General features: G+C 42.1%; 1 protein-coding gene across 1 annotated transcript; it reads left to right on the forward strand.

Moving 5' to 3' along the window:
- Positions 1 to 433: 433 nt before the first annotated feature.
- On the forward strand, positions 434 to 4372 carry LOC147797725 (microfibril-associated glycoprotein 4-like). The gene is made up of 4 exons (XM_087141929.1): positions 434 to 681; positions 977 to 1119; positions 1529 to 1790; positions 3370 to 4372. The coding sequence occupies exons 1-4, from the start codon at positions 495 to 497 to the stop codon at positions 3621 to 3623; spliced, it is 846 nt and encodes a 281-aa protein (XP_086998055.1). The 5' UTR covers positions 434 to 494; the 3' UTR covers positions 3624 to 4372.
- The last annotated feature ends 13994 nt before the right edge of the window (positions 4373 to 18366 follow it).

The following is an 18366-nucleotide window of genomic DNA, read 5'->3' on the forward strand; positions in this document are numbered from 1 at the left end:
TTTAAATTTCTCACACAATACGTGAAATTCTATTAGACGTGGTATTAAGTTTATGACTACCCCAGAAATTAACAAAGACAATAAAGCAGATGTGACAGGAGTGGAAATTGTGGAAATCTCAAATTAGCCATATATTAATTGAATGTTGAGAAATAAATCAGTTGGCTTGAAATGATTATGGATCCTGTATACAATTTGACCTTCTACCTCAATTCTCACATGCCGACTCCCTCGTGGTACATATAGGTGCCACTTCGCTGTGACTGACTGTTTTCATGGTGGGTACTTCGCTGTGATTGGTGAACATTATTACCCAGTGCTGGATACTTTACTTGGATTGGTAGACATCGATCACCTCGTGACGGTGAATGTGAATCTGTGTATACAGTACAAACCAAAATTCCTGGCATTTATCATACCAGTCTTTATAAATTGTCTCACACGAAGCCTGAAAAGTATTCTCCTCTGTGAGTCTCTCGCAGTAATCTTCCAACATGATGTCGGGTCAGCTGATTATCCTGCTTGCTTTCCTCTTGTTTGGGGATTTCATCATTGGTGGGGTTAATGGTAACTGCAGTGCCGACTGTGTCGACTGCCAGAGCTTGAGGAACGTCAGACTGCATTTCGAAAAGATAAAGAAATTATTCGACGAGTTTGCTGAACTCCTGAAAAACATGACCGGTGGGTTTCTGGTTGAATCTATCAAAACCTTTCGCTCTCTTTATTATTTGTTCTCGTGATGTGAAAAGATTCCCGCTAAATTGGTCTAATAACCTTCTCTTTTCGTCATGATTCCGAAACACCAAATGAAAGTTAAAACTGGTATATTAAACTTACCCATCGTTGACAAAAATTTGGCCTCAAAATGAACCGTATAAGCTCATTTAATTAATTGATAGAGTGCTGCACTTGACTTCCCCTCCAAGGTTCCGAAATCGTTAATCGTGTTAATAGTTGTTTTACTTGTTCTGTTTAGCTACCTGCCCCCCTCCTAAGGACTGTTCTGGTGTGCTTGCAAACGGCATGACTACCAGCGGTGTCTATACGGTTCAACCTGTGGTTGGTGACGGTCCGATCGATGTGTACTGCGATATGGAGACAGATGGTGGCGGGTGGACGGTACGTTATAAGCAATGGGTGCGCTCATGAGACAGTTTCACCTCCACACCAATGCACTCTTACACTGAATATGAGGGCTTATAAATAAAACTTGATACGAACAAAATGGGCGCAATAACCCCCATCAAATTAATGTTTGAATTCACTGATAGCCAGACTTTGCAGCAAAACCTCTCTCATGTGTTGAACAATTCTATCATGATAAGCACGAACTGCTCCTGCTGCCGCTCCATGGTGCACAGGCATTCCTGACATAATCGTTTCGAATACTCTGGTGCTGATGTTTTAGGGTTGTTAAAAACCCAACTTTAAAATTAAGCGTTTTAAGATTTCCCTACTGTTTCTTCCAGTGCATTTTAAATTAATCAACTTCCAAACTGTGCTGAAACCATTTCTCGACCATATTTAGGTGTTCCAGCGGCGTCAAGACGGCTCAGTAGACTTCTACCGCGACTGGGAGAGTTACCGCCGGGGATTCGGTGATCTGAACGTTGAGTTCTGGCTCGGCAACGATAACCTCCATCGACTCACCACTCAAGGCACGTACCGACTGCGCGTCGATCTCGAGGACTTCGAAAACAACACTGCGTACGCCGTGTACGACACATTTCGTGTTGCTGACGGGAGTGACAACTACCGGTTGACGGTTGAAGGCTACTCTGGAACGGCTGGTATGTCAGTCATAATGATATCTAATGCAAACTTTACAGTAGGAGGCTGTATCATTTCCAAAACAACAGTATTGAAGTGAAGATTTTACGAGAACATACCAGCCCAGGTAGACTCCTGACTGTACCACGTTACGCAGTTAGTCGTGGAGAAGACTGGGTCGACCTAGTACATACCGCATCGTTTGAGTGGTTTCCAAGTTAGTAATTCTTTGTACCAGATACATGTAACTCAGTTAAAAGTGCGACCCGTGAGCGTTAATAGTTAACATACACTACAACCTGAACAATAGTTATTTACTCTTTAGTTAATGAACGAGGGCATAACCCTATAAGAAACAGGAAGGAAGAACACAGAAGAATTCCAATTCTGACAATTCCAAGAGATCGATGATCATCGCCGCCCAATCAGGCAGCAGTAGCAAAACATACCAAAACTGCCCGGTTACTGCCTGCAGCTTAGCAGGACAAGTGGGACCAGTAATATCTCAACGATACTTCCAGTTCTTTGCTTGCAATTGACTACAACTTACCGCTGTAACCAGGAAAAACAGAGGGCAAAAGGCCTTAACGTTTGACCTACTTTTGTCATTGTGCATAAACTTAAAAACCAAAATTCATTCACTGTTTCATTATCCATGCAGTGTTTGTAATTTTAAACGTTCGAGAAGGGCACTATGAACATGAAGATTTAGGGCAAATGGCGAGACCCAAGCAGCTACGCAAACATTAAATTTGATATTGCTGTGAGATCATACCAAACACCAAAGAGGACGTGAATATTCATATTCCTATACTTCAGGAAACAAGGTTTTTAGGATACCGGGAGAAAAAATTGTGGCGATGGTCAAAGGGTATATAGGGTCTGGTGGTTGTGAAACGGATGATATGCGGCAAGCGGTCGCTGGGCTCAGGCTATACGTACCAGGCATGCCAGAAAGCGGTGATTGGCCAGAAGTTATAGCCCCGCTATGCAGTTCAAACTACTTGTGTCCTTCCTTCGTTTATTCGGTTATAAAAGTTTTCCTGGGAGAATGCAGCAAATGATTGCTCAGTTTTAGGTATCAAAGGAGAACCAGGACAGATCATAATTACAGGGAAAATTGGAAAACCTCACTGAATGAGGGTAAAAGTGTAAAACCCTAGTCACATGACAGCTTCGCCGGGATTCGGGAAATGGCAGGGCTGCGTAGCACCGTGATCAGAATATTGACAAGAATATAATATCAAATCAGTGCTCTGGAATATGTGATTGCCATTCGCACAATTGCCAATTTCAGCCAATTGGTGTCAATCACCGCTGTCTGGCAGTAGTTTGACATTTTATAGCCACGGAGGAAGGACACAAGTAGTGTAACCTGCGTAGCTGGGCTATAACATATGGCTAATCACCGCTTTCTGGCAATTGCCAATTGTTTAGGATTCGAAATCGATTCGCAGAGCTTGGGGCGAGGAAAGTATCACTACGCCAACTTGAATCTTCATACAGAGATTACTTTCATCCTGGACAGACGGTAAGGACTGATTTCTCCATTCCTATGTACCAATTGATCCGGATTCGTATTCTGCCGATATATTGCAGGTGATGCACTGTCCTACCACAGTAACCAGAACTTTACTACCAAAGACCGTGACAAGGACTTGTACCGACCTTACAACTGTGCCGTGAAGTACTCTGGCGCCTGGTGGTATAAATCCTGCCACCACTCCAACCTGAATGGCAGGTACCTCGGTGGGCAGACGAGCGCGTACGCCAAAGGAGTAGTTTGGTATGACTGGAAAGGGCATAACTACTCACTGAAACGTAGTGAGATGAAAATTAAAAGCAAAATATAATTAGCTTGGGTTTACGTCAGAAACTCGGTATTTTTTTCCCTTTTGTCTCAGTTTTGTAGTCATCATGAGCTAGCTGACACTCGTGTATTACTTAGCGGAAAGCATGTACCACTATGTATCGGTACATTACTCTCTCGCGTCACCACAACTACATGCCTTACTTGAAACTCTACATATTGACATGTACATGCCGCTAGGGCAGCGTCACGTGATGAATAATAGTTTGAAAACTTTCGGTTGTGGAAAAGTCGCTTAAACTGATATGATATGGGTACTCATTTCTGTTTTAAACCGCAAAGTACTGACAAAAACATGAGACGATTTGCCGGCACAATTCACGGTTTTGTTTGAATCGTACACACCTCGGTATTTTTGGTAGGTCCTCGCATTTTCGAAGCCCGTGGATTTTTTCGTAAATAATACAGCCCTGATACTGACTGTCAATGATTCAGCCTCCAAAAATTAATCAATGAGATCTACGAGACAATTCCTAAGTAAGTAAACTGTGTAGATTAAATTCAACCCAGCAAAATAAAAAAATGAGAAATAAACTTATGTTGGCTTAACTTTGAAGAGTTTTTGATGGCATCCATTTATCCTGTCTGGACAACACGAATTCTTGTTTTCCGAAGTATTTGAAAAGTGCTTAATCTGTAAACTGATGTGCTTCGAGATGATATATATATTATTGCAAGTTTGTCGAAAATGTTAAGGGTATAGCTGAATAAAACAGACTGGTTTCCTCACCCACGCGTTCTACTCACTGTCAATGCGTCACTTGCCTAGTGTTTACTTCGGCCAAAATAAAACAAAGTCTCCGGTTTTTAGTCAGCGTGCTCGTTGGCCGTAGACCTGCGCGTCGGTAAAACAAAAAAGTTATCTTTTTTTTCACAAAACAATGTCCCAAAGCTGCCAAACTTGGTTGATCGACTGGAGTCCCGCTACTGCGTAATTTAAACGCATTTGGATGGGGTACGGTTTAGTTATATGTACAGTAAAGGAGTCCCTTTAGTTCCCATACATGTAGTTTGTGACTCTGTCAGTAAACAAACTTGGCAAGTGTCTAGTAATCAAATCATTTATTTACAATCCCAAGGTTCACAGGTTTTTCTCCTTCATATGTACAATTCCTCAGTATTAAAATCTATCCGTACGGCTTATCGACTATCGAGGTTAAAACGAACCAGGCCTGCAATCACGAAACACCCCAAAACACTAATACATCGATCAGTGCACTACATGGAGCTCCAGTATCACTGAGATATGAAATTCAATTCGTAATACCTTCAAATATAAAGTAGTGAATTACGTAAACAGGCCAAAACCCGTACATGTATAAAGACCGTCAAAATAAAAATTATAAATAGTCACCTGGGCACAACCTAATAACATGCCACCGAGGCAAAATGGGCCACACAGGCAAAACGAGCCACACAGGCAAAACGAGCCACTCAGGCAAAATGTACCGCATTAAATTAGACACGAGGTGACTGACTAACCATTTAGTGAAACTACAAATTCACAGAAAAATAAATTCAATTTAAGTAAGCCTTAAGCAAAAAAAGTTCAGTCCATCCTTTCGCTATCGTGCCATGGCTCTTGCGTCCTGGCAGGATGTGCTGAAAATACCATATATGTTGACGCACTCAGGTAGACGTAGCATCACTCAGGAGCAAGGTCGCTACGTCCATAATAGCCAATAGTCATGACATCTCCCCTTTCAGGTACCATGCTGGGCAAGACGTTGGAAGTAAAACTTGGGTGGTCATTAAGTGCCACTTATCAAGGGCCCTCTGGAAAATTAAGATTTTTGTACAGGAAAATACATGATCGGTTGTGCAAGTCACACATAAATAAAGTGCACAGTTCAACTGAGCAACATCAACAATTCAACTGAGTTTTGTCAGCACCTATCAGATGGCAAAGTGACAGTCAATTCAATCATTTAAATGCATTTCAAAGATGAAAGAAGGGAAAATCTTCTTACAGATATGTGGCCTCCGTTGTTGCTTGTAATTGATCACCTGTCCAAAGTCACACAGTTTATGGAGTCTAAAATACTCCAAGATGAACACTCAGCGAACAAGCAAGAAAAGCAAATATCAAACCCCAAGAGCAAAATCTCTAGTAAATATGTGGAGCTTGCTGAGAGCGGAGTATGACCAGTGGCGACTAAGACAGCGAAATTACTGACCCCCGGGTAACTGGGTAGGACACCCATATACACACACCCACCCACACCGCTGCCCCACACTCCATTACACACTATCAAAAGGGCCACCCCCAATTGTTCACATTCACTTGCATGGCATGTACTTATGCTCTGGAGTCTCTAAGGCAGGATTCACATTCTAGATCCGCCCTAGACATCATTTCCAATGCAAATGAATGACATCGGGACATAAAAATAAATATTCAACACTTACAACTGGACAAGGGGGGAGTGCAACGATCTTCTATGATAGCAAACAAAATTAACAAAGGAAAACGCATTATATTTTACCAAACACGCAACCTAGTTCAAATCTGACATAGTTGGACACTCTTTGATGATGTCATTCTGTAATATACATTTACATCTAGGAACCCGACGAACGAGGTAATCTCAAGTCCTGTGTACATGTACAAGCTTTAAGTGCTTTTAAACAGTTAGAAAGTGCTTGGGCCCAGTCTATTTTGGTGCTGTTAGCCGCCAGCGTAACTTTTGCATGCGGTCGCGTTATGTGTACATCATTTCCAGAAAAAAGGTGAGGGTTAAAAAAAGCCGCGTCGTCGCACCACTTTTTGGGATCCAGGTCCTGACAAGAAACTGGCGACTTTTTTGGGGGGGGGCCTTAATATGGACTTTGATTGGCTCCGATAGCAAGCAAAGCTGGTTCTTTACCCGGCGATAATACCCGTGTGCAAAATATATTTTGTCCCTTGTATCGATTGATTCTGGGCAAGGAAAAGGAGAATTAAATAAAAGCAGGTAGGAAAAGATGGCAGAGAACAACATAAAAACTTTAGTAGAAGACTTTTCCGGGGTTTCAAGCAATAGGCACTGGTCCATACCAGCTTCAGCAAAATATTTCCATGGATTTTGTCAGTTAAATGTATAAAAAAGCGACTGATCATTGGCATTTTACCTCAAGGGGTTTGTCAGCAGGGGTGGGAAGACGAAGTAGAGCTCAATGCAATACATACACCACAAAAACTAAAACATTCTGAAACTAATCAGGGTGTGTTTAATACAATAAATATAACAAAATCAAAGTGAGCAACACATTGGACTAGATGTGTACAGGAGAATACAGGCACTGATCTACGGGGGAAGGGGAGGGTTAACACCCCCCCCCCACTCGTTGCCATTATTAGGGGGACTAAGTATAAAGGTTGGAAGACCCCTCCATAAAAGGCTCAGGGCAAAAAAAAAAGATTTATTGGCTTCGCCAAAGGTGATAGAGGAGGTCCCCCTATTAGAAATAGTCCTTATTTTCCAGTAGTCCTGTTTGGTCGAACAATGAGGTAAGAATTGAAAGCGGCCTGGATGTTAGTAAAAATGTACACTCATCAGTGAGCACGGGAGTGGATTTCAATCCTCGTTGAGCAGAAGCAGCCCTCATTGGTTGAAAAAAAAAAAGCCATGTTGACCGGCTGTGTTCACTTTGTTAGTAGCCAAGCGACAGGAACGCCGAATTTTATAGTCGTTTGTGAACCAGCAGAGTGGAGCTCCCCTCAAAGGAGAGTGCTCCCTCTGTTGGTTTGCTGGGGGCAGATACTGAACCATGTGTTTGGAATGGCACATGCAGTTAGGTTAAATACCATTCTGATAGAATCTGAAACTAAATAAAAGAAGAAACAATTTCGTTTTGTAAAACTTTTTCATTAATGAGTGGCGCACTACTACATCTGATGAAGACAGTGCTAATGGTTGGAAATTAAAATTGCTCACTTTGTCGGAATGTTTCCTGATATGAAGTGCGAACTTAAGAATAATATATACGATTTAATTCTTTAACGGCAGTCGGAGCACACGGACCAATGAAGATAACGCCTCTGGTTCAAACAAAAATTACTTTGCTCTTTCCATATTTGATACAATTTCCCAATAAAACGCCAATGTGATTAAAAATAAATTGATATTGTCTATCGTTCGGTAGTATGAACTGATCTGTCTCGGACAAAATCAGCGCTGGGCGAGTACTGCCTAGTCAATTCAATTCAACTTTCAGACCGTTGGTATCCAAAGGGGCACAAAAGAGCACGGCGATAATATCGGAGAGGATGGTTCGGGGGCGTTTTCCGCCCGTGCTCTTTAATTAATAACATCAATAGTGGAAAGCTAGTTTCTGCTCTTGTTCATGGTAAACCATTGTGTACTTTCACAGATAAATTACAAGCTTCTTTCCTGCTCAAAGAATTTAAATTTATTATTATTGGTAGGAACTGCTAAGTTCCGACTTACTAATTATCAACGCACAGACCGGCAGGTCCTATTCAAAAATAAAGTTTTTTTATGATCTGCGCAGAGCCCGACTGAAATCAAAACCATGGGCAAATTCACCCCCTCGGTATAGGGAATTTACGCACAGTTGAACAATTCCGGCAATAAAATTCTATGAAGCCATTTTTCGACTGTAAAGAAATCCTTTAACTTTACTTTATATGGCCCATCGGGATAAAAAAAAATGCGGTTGCAACATTTCATAAATAGGGAGATAGCAGTGCCGAAGAGTTAAAAAAAAGTGAACGTATTTTTGGAACAACATGTAAACGAAATACAGGCAATGTAAGTGGTTGTACGTGACGCACACCGAACTCGCTTCCATCTGTCGTTTCGCACATTGTTTGCCCACACTTTTGAAAATCAAGAGTGGCAGTCTATGCGCTTGTGTCTGTGAAAATGACACCCTATACGCACTGAGTTGAAGTGCACCCCGCCCGGTGAAAGAAAGATACACACTGGTGAGAAGTGTTTTCTAACCTACGGGCGTTCGGCGCATACGCAAAGAGCGTACATTCCAGCATAAATTCGTTCCACGTTCTCAGCGTGCCCCGCGCAAAACGCGCATAAACTTGTGCACTTATGCGGTGAGTTCCTAAAACGCCCTTTTTGGTTCCAGCTCTGAGCGTATTTCCTTTAGCAATGGCAAAAAGGCACAGACTCCCTCGACTCGCCTTTCAATCGTTGAGGTCTAAGAGCCCCAAACTAACCAATTTAAACTTTTTGAGACTGTTTCCCTTCCCATGTGTAGTGCCCAGACGTCATACAGACGTTCCCTCTGAACGTAGATGAATAGGGATAGGTACTTATTTATTATTTGCCTCACTGCAGAAACGTATAACTTATGTTAGAGCCGTGCTATTGGCGTGCTATATTCAGCGTTCACATTGGCAGGGCTAATGGCGTACGGTGCAGCTTAGCTACAGGTCCCTATAATATGGACGGGGGACCAGTCAAAAACCATGTGTTACGCTGGAGATGTTGTTTTTCAAGCAGACCAGCGGCTGCTGGTTTACATTTACAGCGCAATCCATAGGCATTACAGGGGTTATTTTTCTAGCACAGTTAATGCTGCGGTTCGTTTTCCTGTACGCTTTAATACCTAATTCCACCGAGATCACTACGTATATCCTTACAGGAGATTCTACCGTCCACAAACAGTGGAGCCATTTCTATCCTCCCTTTGCCTCAGGGGCTGTGCGTCCCTTGCGTGTTGAAATATCATATTACACTTCACAACAGTCAGTAATATTTGTTTTTTATACTATTCATTAATAAAACATTATAGCGTCAAGTGCCGTATTTAAGTGGAGATTAATTTTTTTAAAGGAAATCACAAAATCGTGAAAGTGCTGCTACCAACATCTCCTCACTTTCAAAAAGACATTTCGACGAAGGCTTGGTCCAGTGGCGCGGCAAAAATATCACTAAAGAAATATATTCCCTGTTCCTCTGAACCAAGGTTGTGACATCCCATCAACTGAATCGAAATTAAACAAAAACCACTCTCAGAATGTTTCAGTTTTCGTTTTTTCAAGTGCCAAGGCCAAAGGACATCCTGGTTGGATGATGCAGTAGAAAGCCATTTATTATGTTTATGACAGATGCAGCACTCGGCAAGTGTCATTTCAATTCAGTTCTCGAACAGATTTCATACTTTCGACATCCAACTTTTTCAATATGAAGCAGGTCTGCTCACTAACGGTTGCTGCATTCTTGGTGTCCATAACTCATCTTTCATTGGGTAAGTTATCAAACCGACACAGTGGCGTATCCAGTTTCTGTCGTGTGTGTGTGGGGGGGGATCAGTAGCTAAACGCTGATTCGGACTTGCTCAACGTGATGCTGTAGAAGAAACAAATACCCCCTGTCCCTTTCCCCGCTGGATACGCCACAGAACCGACATGAAGCCTGAGAATAGAATTCGCCACAGAACCGACATGAAGCCTGAGAATAGAATTCGCCACAGAACCGACATGAAGCCTGAGAATAGAATTCGCCACAGAACCGACATGAAGCCTGAGAATAGAATTCGCCACAGAACCGACATGAAGCCTGAGAATAGAATTCGCCACAGAACCGACATGAAGCCTGAGAATAGAATTCGCCACAGAACCGACATGAAGCCTGAGAATAGAATTCGCCACAGAACCGACATGAAGCCTGAGAATAGAATTCGACACAAAGAAGAACAGCTCTGGCCCATGGGGTTTGTTCCGTATAGACCCAACGGAAGGTGCCATCTAACATGGGTAAATGACGGCCATTTTTCCCTCCAGGCCAAACAATCGACTGATTAGAATTGGGTTTATTTTTTTTGCACATTCAAGGAATCACAGTGGAGACGATCCCAGTCCTAACAGTTGAAGAAGGGCAGAATGCCTCACTCGAATGCCTTATACGGAGTTCAGGAGCGATGGTCACACCATGCCAGGACGACGTCGGCTTAAGATGGCGCTGGAATGGATCTGAGGCTGCTTCATGCAAGTTCGGTGTAAACAACAAGAAGTCTGGATTTCTTTCTGACAATGGCTCTCTGGAGATCCTAAATGTTCAGAGGTCGATGAATGGCACGAATGTGACGTGTGAGGTGTTCGATGGGTCACACTTTAACACGGGTACAACGTAATTAAAGTCATGGTTTTAATTACAGTTTGAAAATTCTTCGCAGAATTGGGCTTTAATGATTCAATAGCCCCCCCCCGTGGGTGTGTATATACCCCCATTCCCGGGATTTACTCCCATGGGTTCCATATGAATTGACCTACTTAGCCCCGATCGTGACTTCTCATTGTGATGGGCAAGTTTGATGTGCAAATTTTTATTGTCTTTGGCAGCATGTCTTTAAGAAAGGCATACAAAGGATATCAAATATCAAAAAAATTATTAATGAATGAACTGCGATTTGTATAGCGAGGCATTCTGACTTTGAATGAGGATGCGTTTTACTTTTGTGGGGATTAAGACATTGCTTTGGAGGTAAATCTGAATACACTTTAGCTCTAGTATTCAGTGCGCCAAGTGTGGGTATAGGACATTTGCTTTTGAGGTAGTAAAAACTGCGAAACAGTATTTCTCACATCATTAATCTGTGACTGACATGTTGTAAGGTGTGACGAATGAGGCGTCCACTGTTGTGCCGTCACAAAGCGACCAACCGGACTCTACTGCGTATCCAGGTGGTGAGTTTATATTAAAGGTCATTCTTCATACGCACATCCTTTTTTCGTCTAAGCTGAGATGTCAGAATGATTTACTTTACTTTGGTTTTCTATGTTTGGTTATGTAGCATGAATGGACTAATTACTTGCCGTGTTTTTTCATATTTTATTACAATCTTCTGATATCTTTTGGCTTGGTACTTCTTTTACAAACCAGGGAAAAATTAACAATCAGCTGACCGACTCGGTTTGCTTTCTAATTCTTTCAATGTAAAGATTCGAGAAAAAATCATTTCCTCCATGTTTCTTTATGCTGCAGGTTGAACTCCCCTCTTCCTTTCTTGAACCTTGCCAAGTGCAAATATGGCTTCATTCCTTAAATTGAATAATAGTATTAAGGGAAGTGGGTAACACTTATCCAGTACATGACTGGATGAAAGTGTAGGTTTCTTCAAGCGTCCAGTCAGTGAAACTGCTCCGTTTTAGAAATCTGAAAATACGTGTAAAAAAGAAAAGAATACCAATACTGAAACAAAATGGAGTAATGGTTGTGGTTGGGGGAGACCATTAAGTTAAACATCGAGTAGAAATATACCATTGTCATTAATCATCAAGACCACGAAAGCAAGTCCTGTATCCAAAGAATTAAGGAAGCTAGCTGTATAAGTGCGCTACAATTGTGATGCAATGCCAGAACGTGACAGCAATCCGAAACTTATTTTGTTTTGATTAGACCTTTAAGAAAGAAAACATGAACAGTCAAATTGAAACCAAAACATATGCAATTGAGTCATGCACTGCAGCTGTTTTGAAATGCTCAAACGCAGCTCGTAGTAAAAAATCACAACGACCAAAACCTCAATAAGTAATGAAGCCACAGAGCTAACTTCTTTTATAGGGAAGACTGGCTTTAATCACAGTAAAATTACAAAAAAATTCTCTGCCAATTCAATGCCTGTTGAATGCACCCTTATCGACTAGAATAGCCTTCTGTTCTTGATTCTCATATTGTAGCTTATATCGTCTCAGTCATTTTGTTGCATGTTGAATAGAAATGTTTTCCCCGTTGTTCAGACTCTACAGCACAGACAAGTCTGATCTATGTTTGGATCGCTGTCACCACTGTACTTCTTCTTGGTCTGATTATCTTTGGGGTTGTCTGCTGGAAACTTACAAAAGGTGAGCTAGGATATTTTCTGTTTGTCTTCGTGCAACTGCTCTGAAAGGTGTGAAAGGGGACGGAGCACAGCTTTCAGGGGGCGGTAAAGCAGATCATTCAATAACCATCCACAAGAAAAGGAGCCAGGGTGAATGCCTAATCATTCAACTTATGGAAACTGATGACTTTTTTTCTTTCCCTTGTCTACTTATACTCTAATGTCATAATTTTTTAGTTCCCCTATCAAAAAAGTGACTTTTTGTTTCCCCTGGGGCACCTTTTACTCCCCTTCAACAATGCTCGTCAGGTGTGCACATGCAAAAAACCTAAAGATATCTTTAGCCCCATAATCTGAAAATCCTGACAAAATGTGCCACAGATGGCTTCTTTGCTTAAGCGAAATACTCATTTGCAACTCCAAAGTTAACTCAACTGTTCCTTCTCTATTTTGACAAAAGCAGAAAAGTGCAGCCTCGGCATGCAATGGCGATCCCCTTCAGATAAATGTCAACGTTACAATAACAAAACAAGTGAAAGTTATTTTTAATATACTGCTTGAATTGAAATATCGTTATATAGGCCCGCTGATTCAATGTTCCAGAACATTTGGGGAGTTTCCACTGGCTGGTCAAACGGATACAAAGTTGTGCTTAGTATCAACTGAAGAGTTTTTCATACCATCTCAATACATTTTTTCATCATGAAACTAGTGTGCCAAACATGAGTGCTTAGAAAATAGTGTAAAGTTTGTCCCCTGATCAATTACTCACCTTCATTTTCTGTTTCAATTTTGCAGATAATTACCCCGTTGCAAACCAGTAAGTAAATTAACGATAGGGCTTCCTGCTCTCGTAATGCTAGAGTTGTCGGATGGTCATGCAGTTAAACTTCAATCTTGTGTATTATTATTATTAATACAGGTTAATTCCATCTTGTTTTGCAGCCAGAGGCTGAATTGCTCAACATTGCTACATATTTATACAGGTTACTACACACACACATGCAAAAATTTACAATATTTAAAAATGCATATGTAAAAAATTAATAAAAAAGGACAATAAAAACCTAGAAAAAACCAGGTCAACTTATCTGTTATTCAACAGTTTCAACAGTCTAGTTAAATATGGGATAGGGCTATTGTGGAACGTTTTGTTAAGCCGTGAAATCCTTCGATCACACAAGACGATCTCTAAGTAACTGAATGCCTTCTATTTGGTTGAGGAAGTAAGAATTCTTTCAGTATGAATTGTGTATATCCCAATAAATGATACAAAACTTGGGGAGAAGGAGCTGCAGTAGAAAAAACTCTTGTGACCAGATACTGAACAAATGAGCGGAACAGGATTAATGCTGGAAATTGAAAAGATTATCAATCAACGATATGGCTTTTGTCAATCAATTAATAGCGGATAAGGTCTGTAAATTTAATGTTGTAAACATTTTCGCTCATTTCAGGTTTGCTGTTCACTACAGACAGAATGACACCACCAGATCAACTTCCTCAGCGGGTTCTGACTCTCGCACACCAGTAAGACCATTAGGTAAACTCCAGTTTACATTGTGGAGCTCGTCAGTGATGACTGTGAATTCGCATAACGTGTTCCTCCGTCTGAGACTGGAGTCAAATGAACTCAAAGTTGCAGCATTCCGAAAGAATAGTGATCAACTTTAACTATTTCTATTAAAACATTGGTAAAATTCCAGATTTTCTCTCTCTCTTTTCTTTTTGCTTCAGAATCCTTTACTACAGTCCCAGAAAACATATACGAAGAGAACAACCCTTTCGCGGCTGCGAGAAGCCTGCCTCCTGTCGCACCGCCCTCTGTTGTCGTCAACCTAGTTCAAGGCACCAGGGATGTTCGGCGCAATTCTCCTGGTAACCATATCACACTTGAATCAGCCGGTTTGCCTGGAAATAGTGCACTGTATTTTGGAGTTGTCCAACGGCATGTGAGGTTGGAACTTTTTCAAGCTGACAAATGTGCCTGATCTTAAAAACAAAACATTGATCCAGGGTTCACTTGTCAGCAATGCAGAATTCATTCAGGGAAATATTTGGTCTGACCTTCTTATTTCAGGCAGTGAAACAGCAGGGCCTTCTGTTAACTTCTACGACCCACAAGGTATCCCTTCTATCAGCAGCCAAGAACAGAGAGTCTTAGAAGTGAGTCAAAGTAAAACATTTAAAGGCCTAAATACATGTAGTTCTGCGTAAGTACTGTTGCGTTCCCTAAATATCAAGTCGATGGTAGCATGGACTTCATTAGTGTTTACGGGATGTGATATTTGGGGTCAACAATTCATTAAAGGGTGGACGTGAAACAAGGGGTTTGGGTGACAGTCAAACTGTATGGTTGGTTTATTGCTCTCACTTCTCTTCATCAAAATTCAATAGGGATTTGAAGAAGGTGTAGCTTAACATAATACAACACACAAAAGGCAAAGTTATAGAGAGGCGAAGTCGTATATGAGTGTAACTAAACTACGGTTTGGCAGGACCATTGGAAATGCGAGTCAGACGGAGTGGGTACGGTACGTGTGTGTAGCATCGCACAGCTAGGCTACATTCATCGGGCCGGGCCGTGGTGGGAGCTGTCCCGGACCACCACGGTGGCTAGCAAGGGCTGGACGGGGCCAGCGCCGGTATGTACCGACTGCACTGCCGCTCAGACCGCAACGTGATGAGCGCAATGATAAAGTCGCCGCACTGTGTACCATTGGCTCAGCGTAGAGACGGGGAGGACTGGGCTAGTTAGCAGGACAAGGGTAGCGGGGGACACGGGGGTGTCTCGCCCAGCAATCGGTTCGGACGTAGCGGTGGCGGGCCGCTACGACTCTCACTAGCACCCTGGGCTAATTCGTACCGCTCTCGCATCGGTCCAAGCTAAGCTAGCCGGCCATTCATATGGTTACATTTCTTCGCCATAAGAATGGTTATTATCGCACTTCTCTCGGTAAGCGTCCAGCCGCCGCACTACGTTGGGTTCCGCTCTCGCAATAAGGGTTTGGTCCGCCGCACCTGACCGACGAGCTAAGGAAAATCTGCTCTATTTATAGGATTCTAGGGGCTTAGGAATTAATAAAATATGAGCGTCGCTGAACAGCTCAACCAATGAAAATCTTCCATTTCAAAGGGTCACATGACTTCCTGCTAAAGTCGTGCGCAAGAATCTAAGGGTCGTGTGTAGCAATGTAAAATACAGAATAAGAAGTCACGTGTACAAAGTGTAGAGCTGAGTGCATGAAAGTGCTTACCCGGTCATCTCTAGCGAATGATTGACAGTTACAAAGTTTGAGGTTTCTGGACATTAGCATTTCAGGGAACCTTACCACGCCCAACCACGCAGCCACATGGAGGGGAATTTCGACATGCCAAAACTGAGCAGAGAAAACACAAGGATAAAGGAGTGAAGGAACACGCGATCATGCCAGAGTGCAGCATGAATAACTTAATACAAAATTAGCGTCTCTGCTACATGTCCATAAGGCATAGCTGAGCTAAATAAGAGACCCTGAGAAATGCAAGGACCGAGAACAAGTAAAACTAGGGGGCGCTAGAATTCCAAGATTTGTGGGTGCGCAACAGTACTATAAAAAGGGTACACAAAAAGTCGTTGCTTTCAGACAAAAATTGGTGGTGCACAATTGTAAAACGCCAGAAGTGCGTGAACGTGCTCAGGTTAAGGCAGCTGCGTTAGTGTAAATGGCCCCTCGGAATGGCGTCTCATCGGATTTGTCTGTAGTCACGTGATTTTTAACAGTCAGTGTTCAATTACTGAGATGCGCGTGGAAACGCGCCCCTTCCAAGTCTATCAATATTCTGGCGTACACGAAATTGCAAACAGAAATACACAGATTCGAAATGTACGGGCCCTTTACGTACCGGATGCACTTACCTTTCCCCACAACGTTACGTCACATGAGAAACCAGTATTGTAGGATATAAACATCTTACTATTGAAAAGATTTAAATTGAGTCAATAATCGATATGTCCGTGTGTGACGCAGATTTACGCGTGCGTGACGTGCAGGCATGGAATTAAGACTAGATCGGCAACGTGAGCGGTCTTCACTAGCTGGCTGAAAGATACAAAAAAACCTGCGTACAGGGCAATACATGGGCGCGATCGTATAACCTTTTGAAATACGTGTGCGATTCCCTTTACGTTTAAGTCAATTCATCCTATATAGCCACAAGTCATAGCCGTACTCGTATTCCACTAGACTAGTGGCTCGTAAAGAAACGCGCGCGCTACCCACGGAATGGAGGTTGGGCTCCCTGCAAATGTGCGTGTCCTACAGGTCGAACAGTTATTAGTTATTACACTACGCGTCCTTGGCACAAACTTGGAAACACCGCACTAATGAGTTTTATGTCTGGCGACTGGATTAGTTTATGGAGATAGTTCGCGTGACGTAACATGATGGGCAAAGGCATTTCAGGAAGCGTACCGTGTCCGTGGAGATGCATGTATTTTGTGTATCTGTGTATTTCTTTTGGCAGTTTCATGTACGCCAGAATGTTGAGACTGGCAAGGTGAGCACGTTTCCGTGCACATCCGTGTAAATTGAATGCTGACCGTTAAAAATCACGTGACTGAAAAGCCTCAATAAGATGTTTGTGTATGTTCAGTTTTGATATCATGTGATTATGTTTATTCTTGTGGAGCATCGGAGCGAAAGAATTCAATACAAAGCGTATGGCATTTGGAATAGAGCAAGAAGACACAAACACAAAATCAGCAGAGAACTGAAAAAAGACAGGGAACAGAGAACAAAACCCAATACATCGCACAAACCGCAACACCCTCAAGACAAATCCGCAACAAACTAAAAGCCCGTCGTCTCAAACACCCTGTCTACTTTGTTTCTCCAGGAATCCCTTGTATATGCGGAACTCAACCACACCCGGGCACATCCTGCCGAAGCCCCGCCCATCCGCACAGAGCCACCAATCATATACGCAAGCATAGACCACCAGCAACCGTCGTAAATATCCGACAGTCTGCCCTCTTTTCTCTGACAGTGTTTGGGAAGAGTTTGGACGACCCGAATCGGAAGGGGGAAGAGGAGGCTCCACCCAACCATTCTGGAAATGGCAATTGAAACTTGAATTTATAGAAAATCATTTGAATGCACCTACATTTTGGATTTCTCTGTATCTGAATTTTGTGAAAGACATTTCGACAGAGAAATGTTCTTAAAAGGAAATAACTGAAAAAAATACAAATAATAAACATCATTTTTTCAGATTTTGTCATAAAAATTGGTAGAGACTATAGCTTTTGCCCTGCCTCGTGAAATGGGGCGGAAGTCAAGTAAATTAAACGATACGTGCTTCCTTATAATCGCCTAGTCGTCCCAACTTTAACACCACTGTACTTACCACACCTACAGAATGCACCAGAGTGTTTTACAAGTAACACCGGGGGTCTTAAAGTAACATCCCAACATTTAACGACAGTGAAAGATGTTAGAATGGTCGAACGTGATATTCCATCCTCAGATAAACACAACCATTTGGACATTTTGAAAAAGGAAATTAAATCACAAATATTCCTTATGAAAGGCAGTGGGCAATGTCGGATTGCTCTAACCCAGACCTACAGTTTCCTCAGGAATATTTTCTGCACATGCTTCTCTGCAACAAGACTATTCTACAGGCCTATCAATGGATGTTTCAATTACTAGAACTGGTCGTTCGGATTTGATACGGGAGCATCAGGAAGTAATTCTTTTGGTACGTCATCCCAGACCTATCAGTCGTAAGTCTCTGGAAATAGGGACGGAAAAAATGAAGGCAGACAACATTAGAGGTTGGAAGACATTATCAGGGATAGAAATAATAACAGATGTTATGTTAACTGATGTCAATGAGTGTTTAATCCATTGAAGCTCAGTTGAACTGTAAAATATGTGCCCTTTGGCGGACCGTCT

The sequence above is a fragment of the Acanthaster planci genome, linkage group LG10 (genome assembly GCF_054643075.1).
Source record: "Acanthaster planci isolate LZ-2023a linkage group LG10, COTS_SCS, whole genome shotgun sequence".
NCBI lineage: Eukaryota > Metazoa > Echinodermata > Asteroidea > Valvatida > Acanthasteridae > Acanthaster > Acanthaster planci.

Bases quoted from the DNA above. Each gene is read 5' to 3' on its own strand.
- LOC147797725 (XM_087141929.1), top strand. From the start codon at position 495: ATGATGTCGGGTCAGCTGATTATCCTGCTTGCTTTCCTCTTGTTTGGG. The intron at 1,120-1,528 runs GTACGTTATAAG...GACCATATTTAG, and splicing joins CAGATGGTGGCGGGTGGACG to GTGTTCCAGCGGCGTCAAGA. The intron at 1,791-3,369 runs GTATGTCAGTCA...GATATATTGCAG, and splicing joins AGGCTACTCTGGAACGGCTG to GTGATGCACTGTCCTACCAC.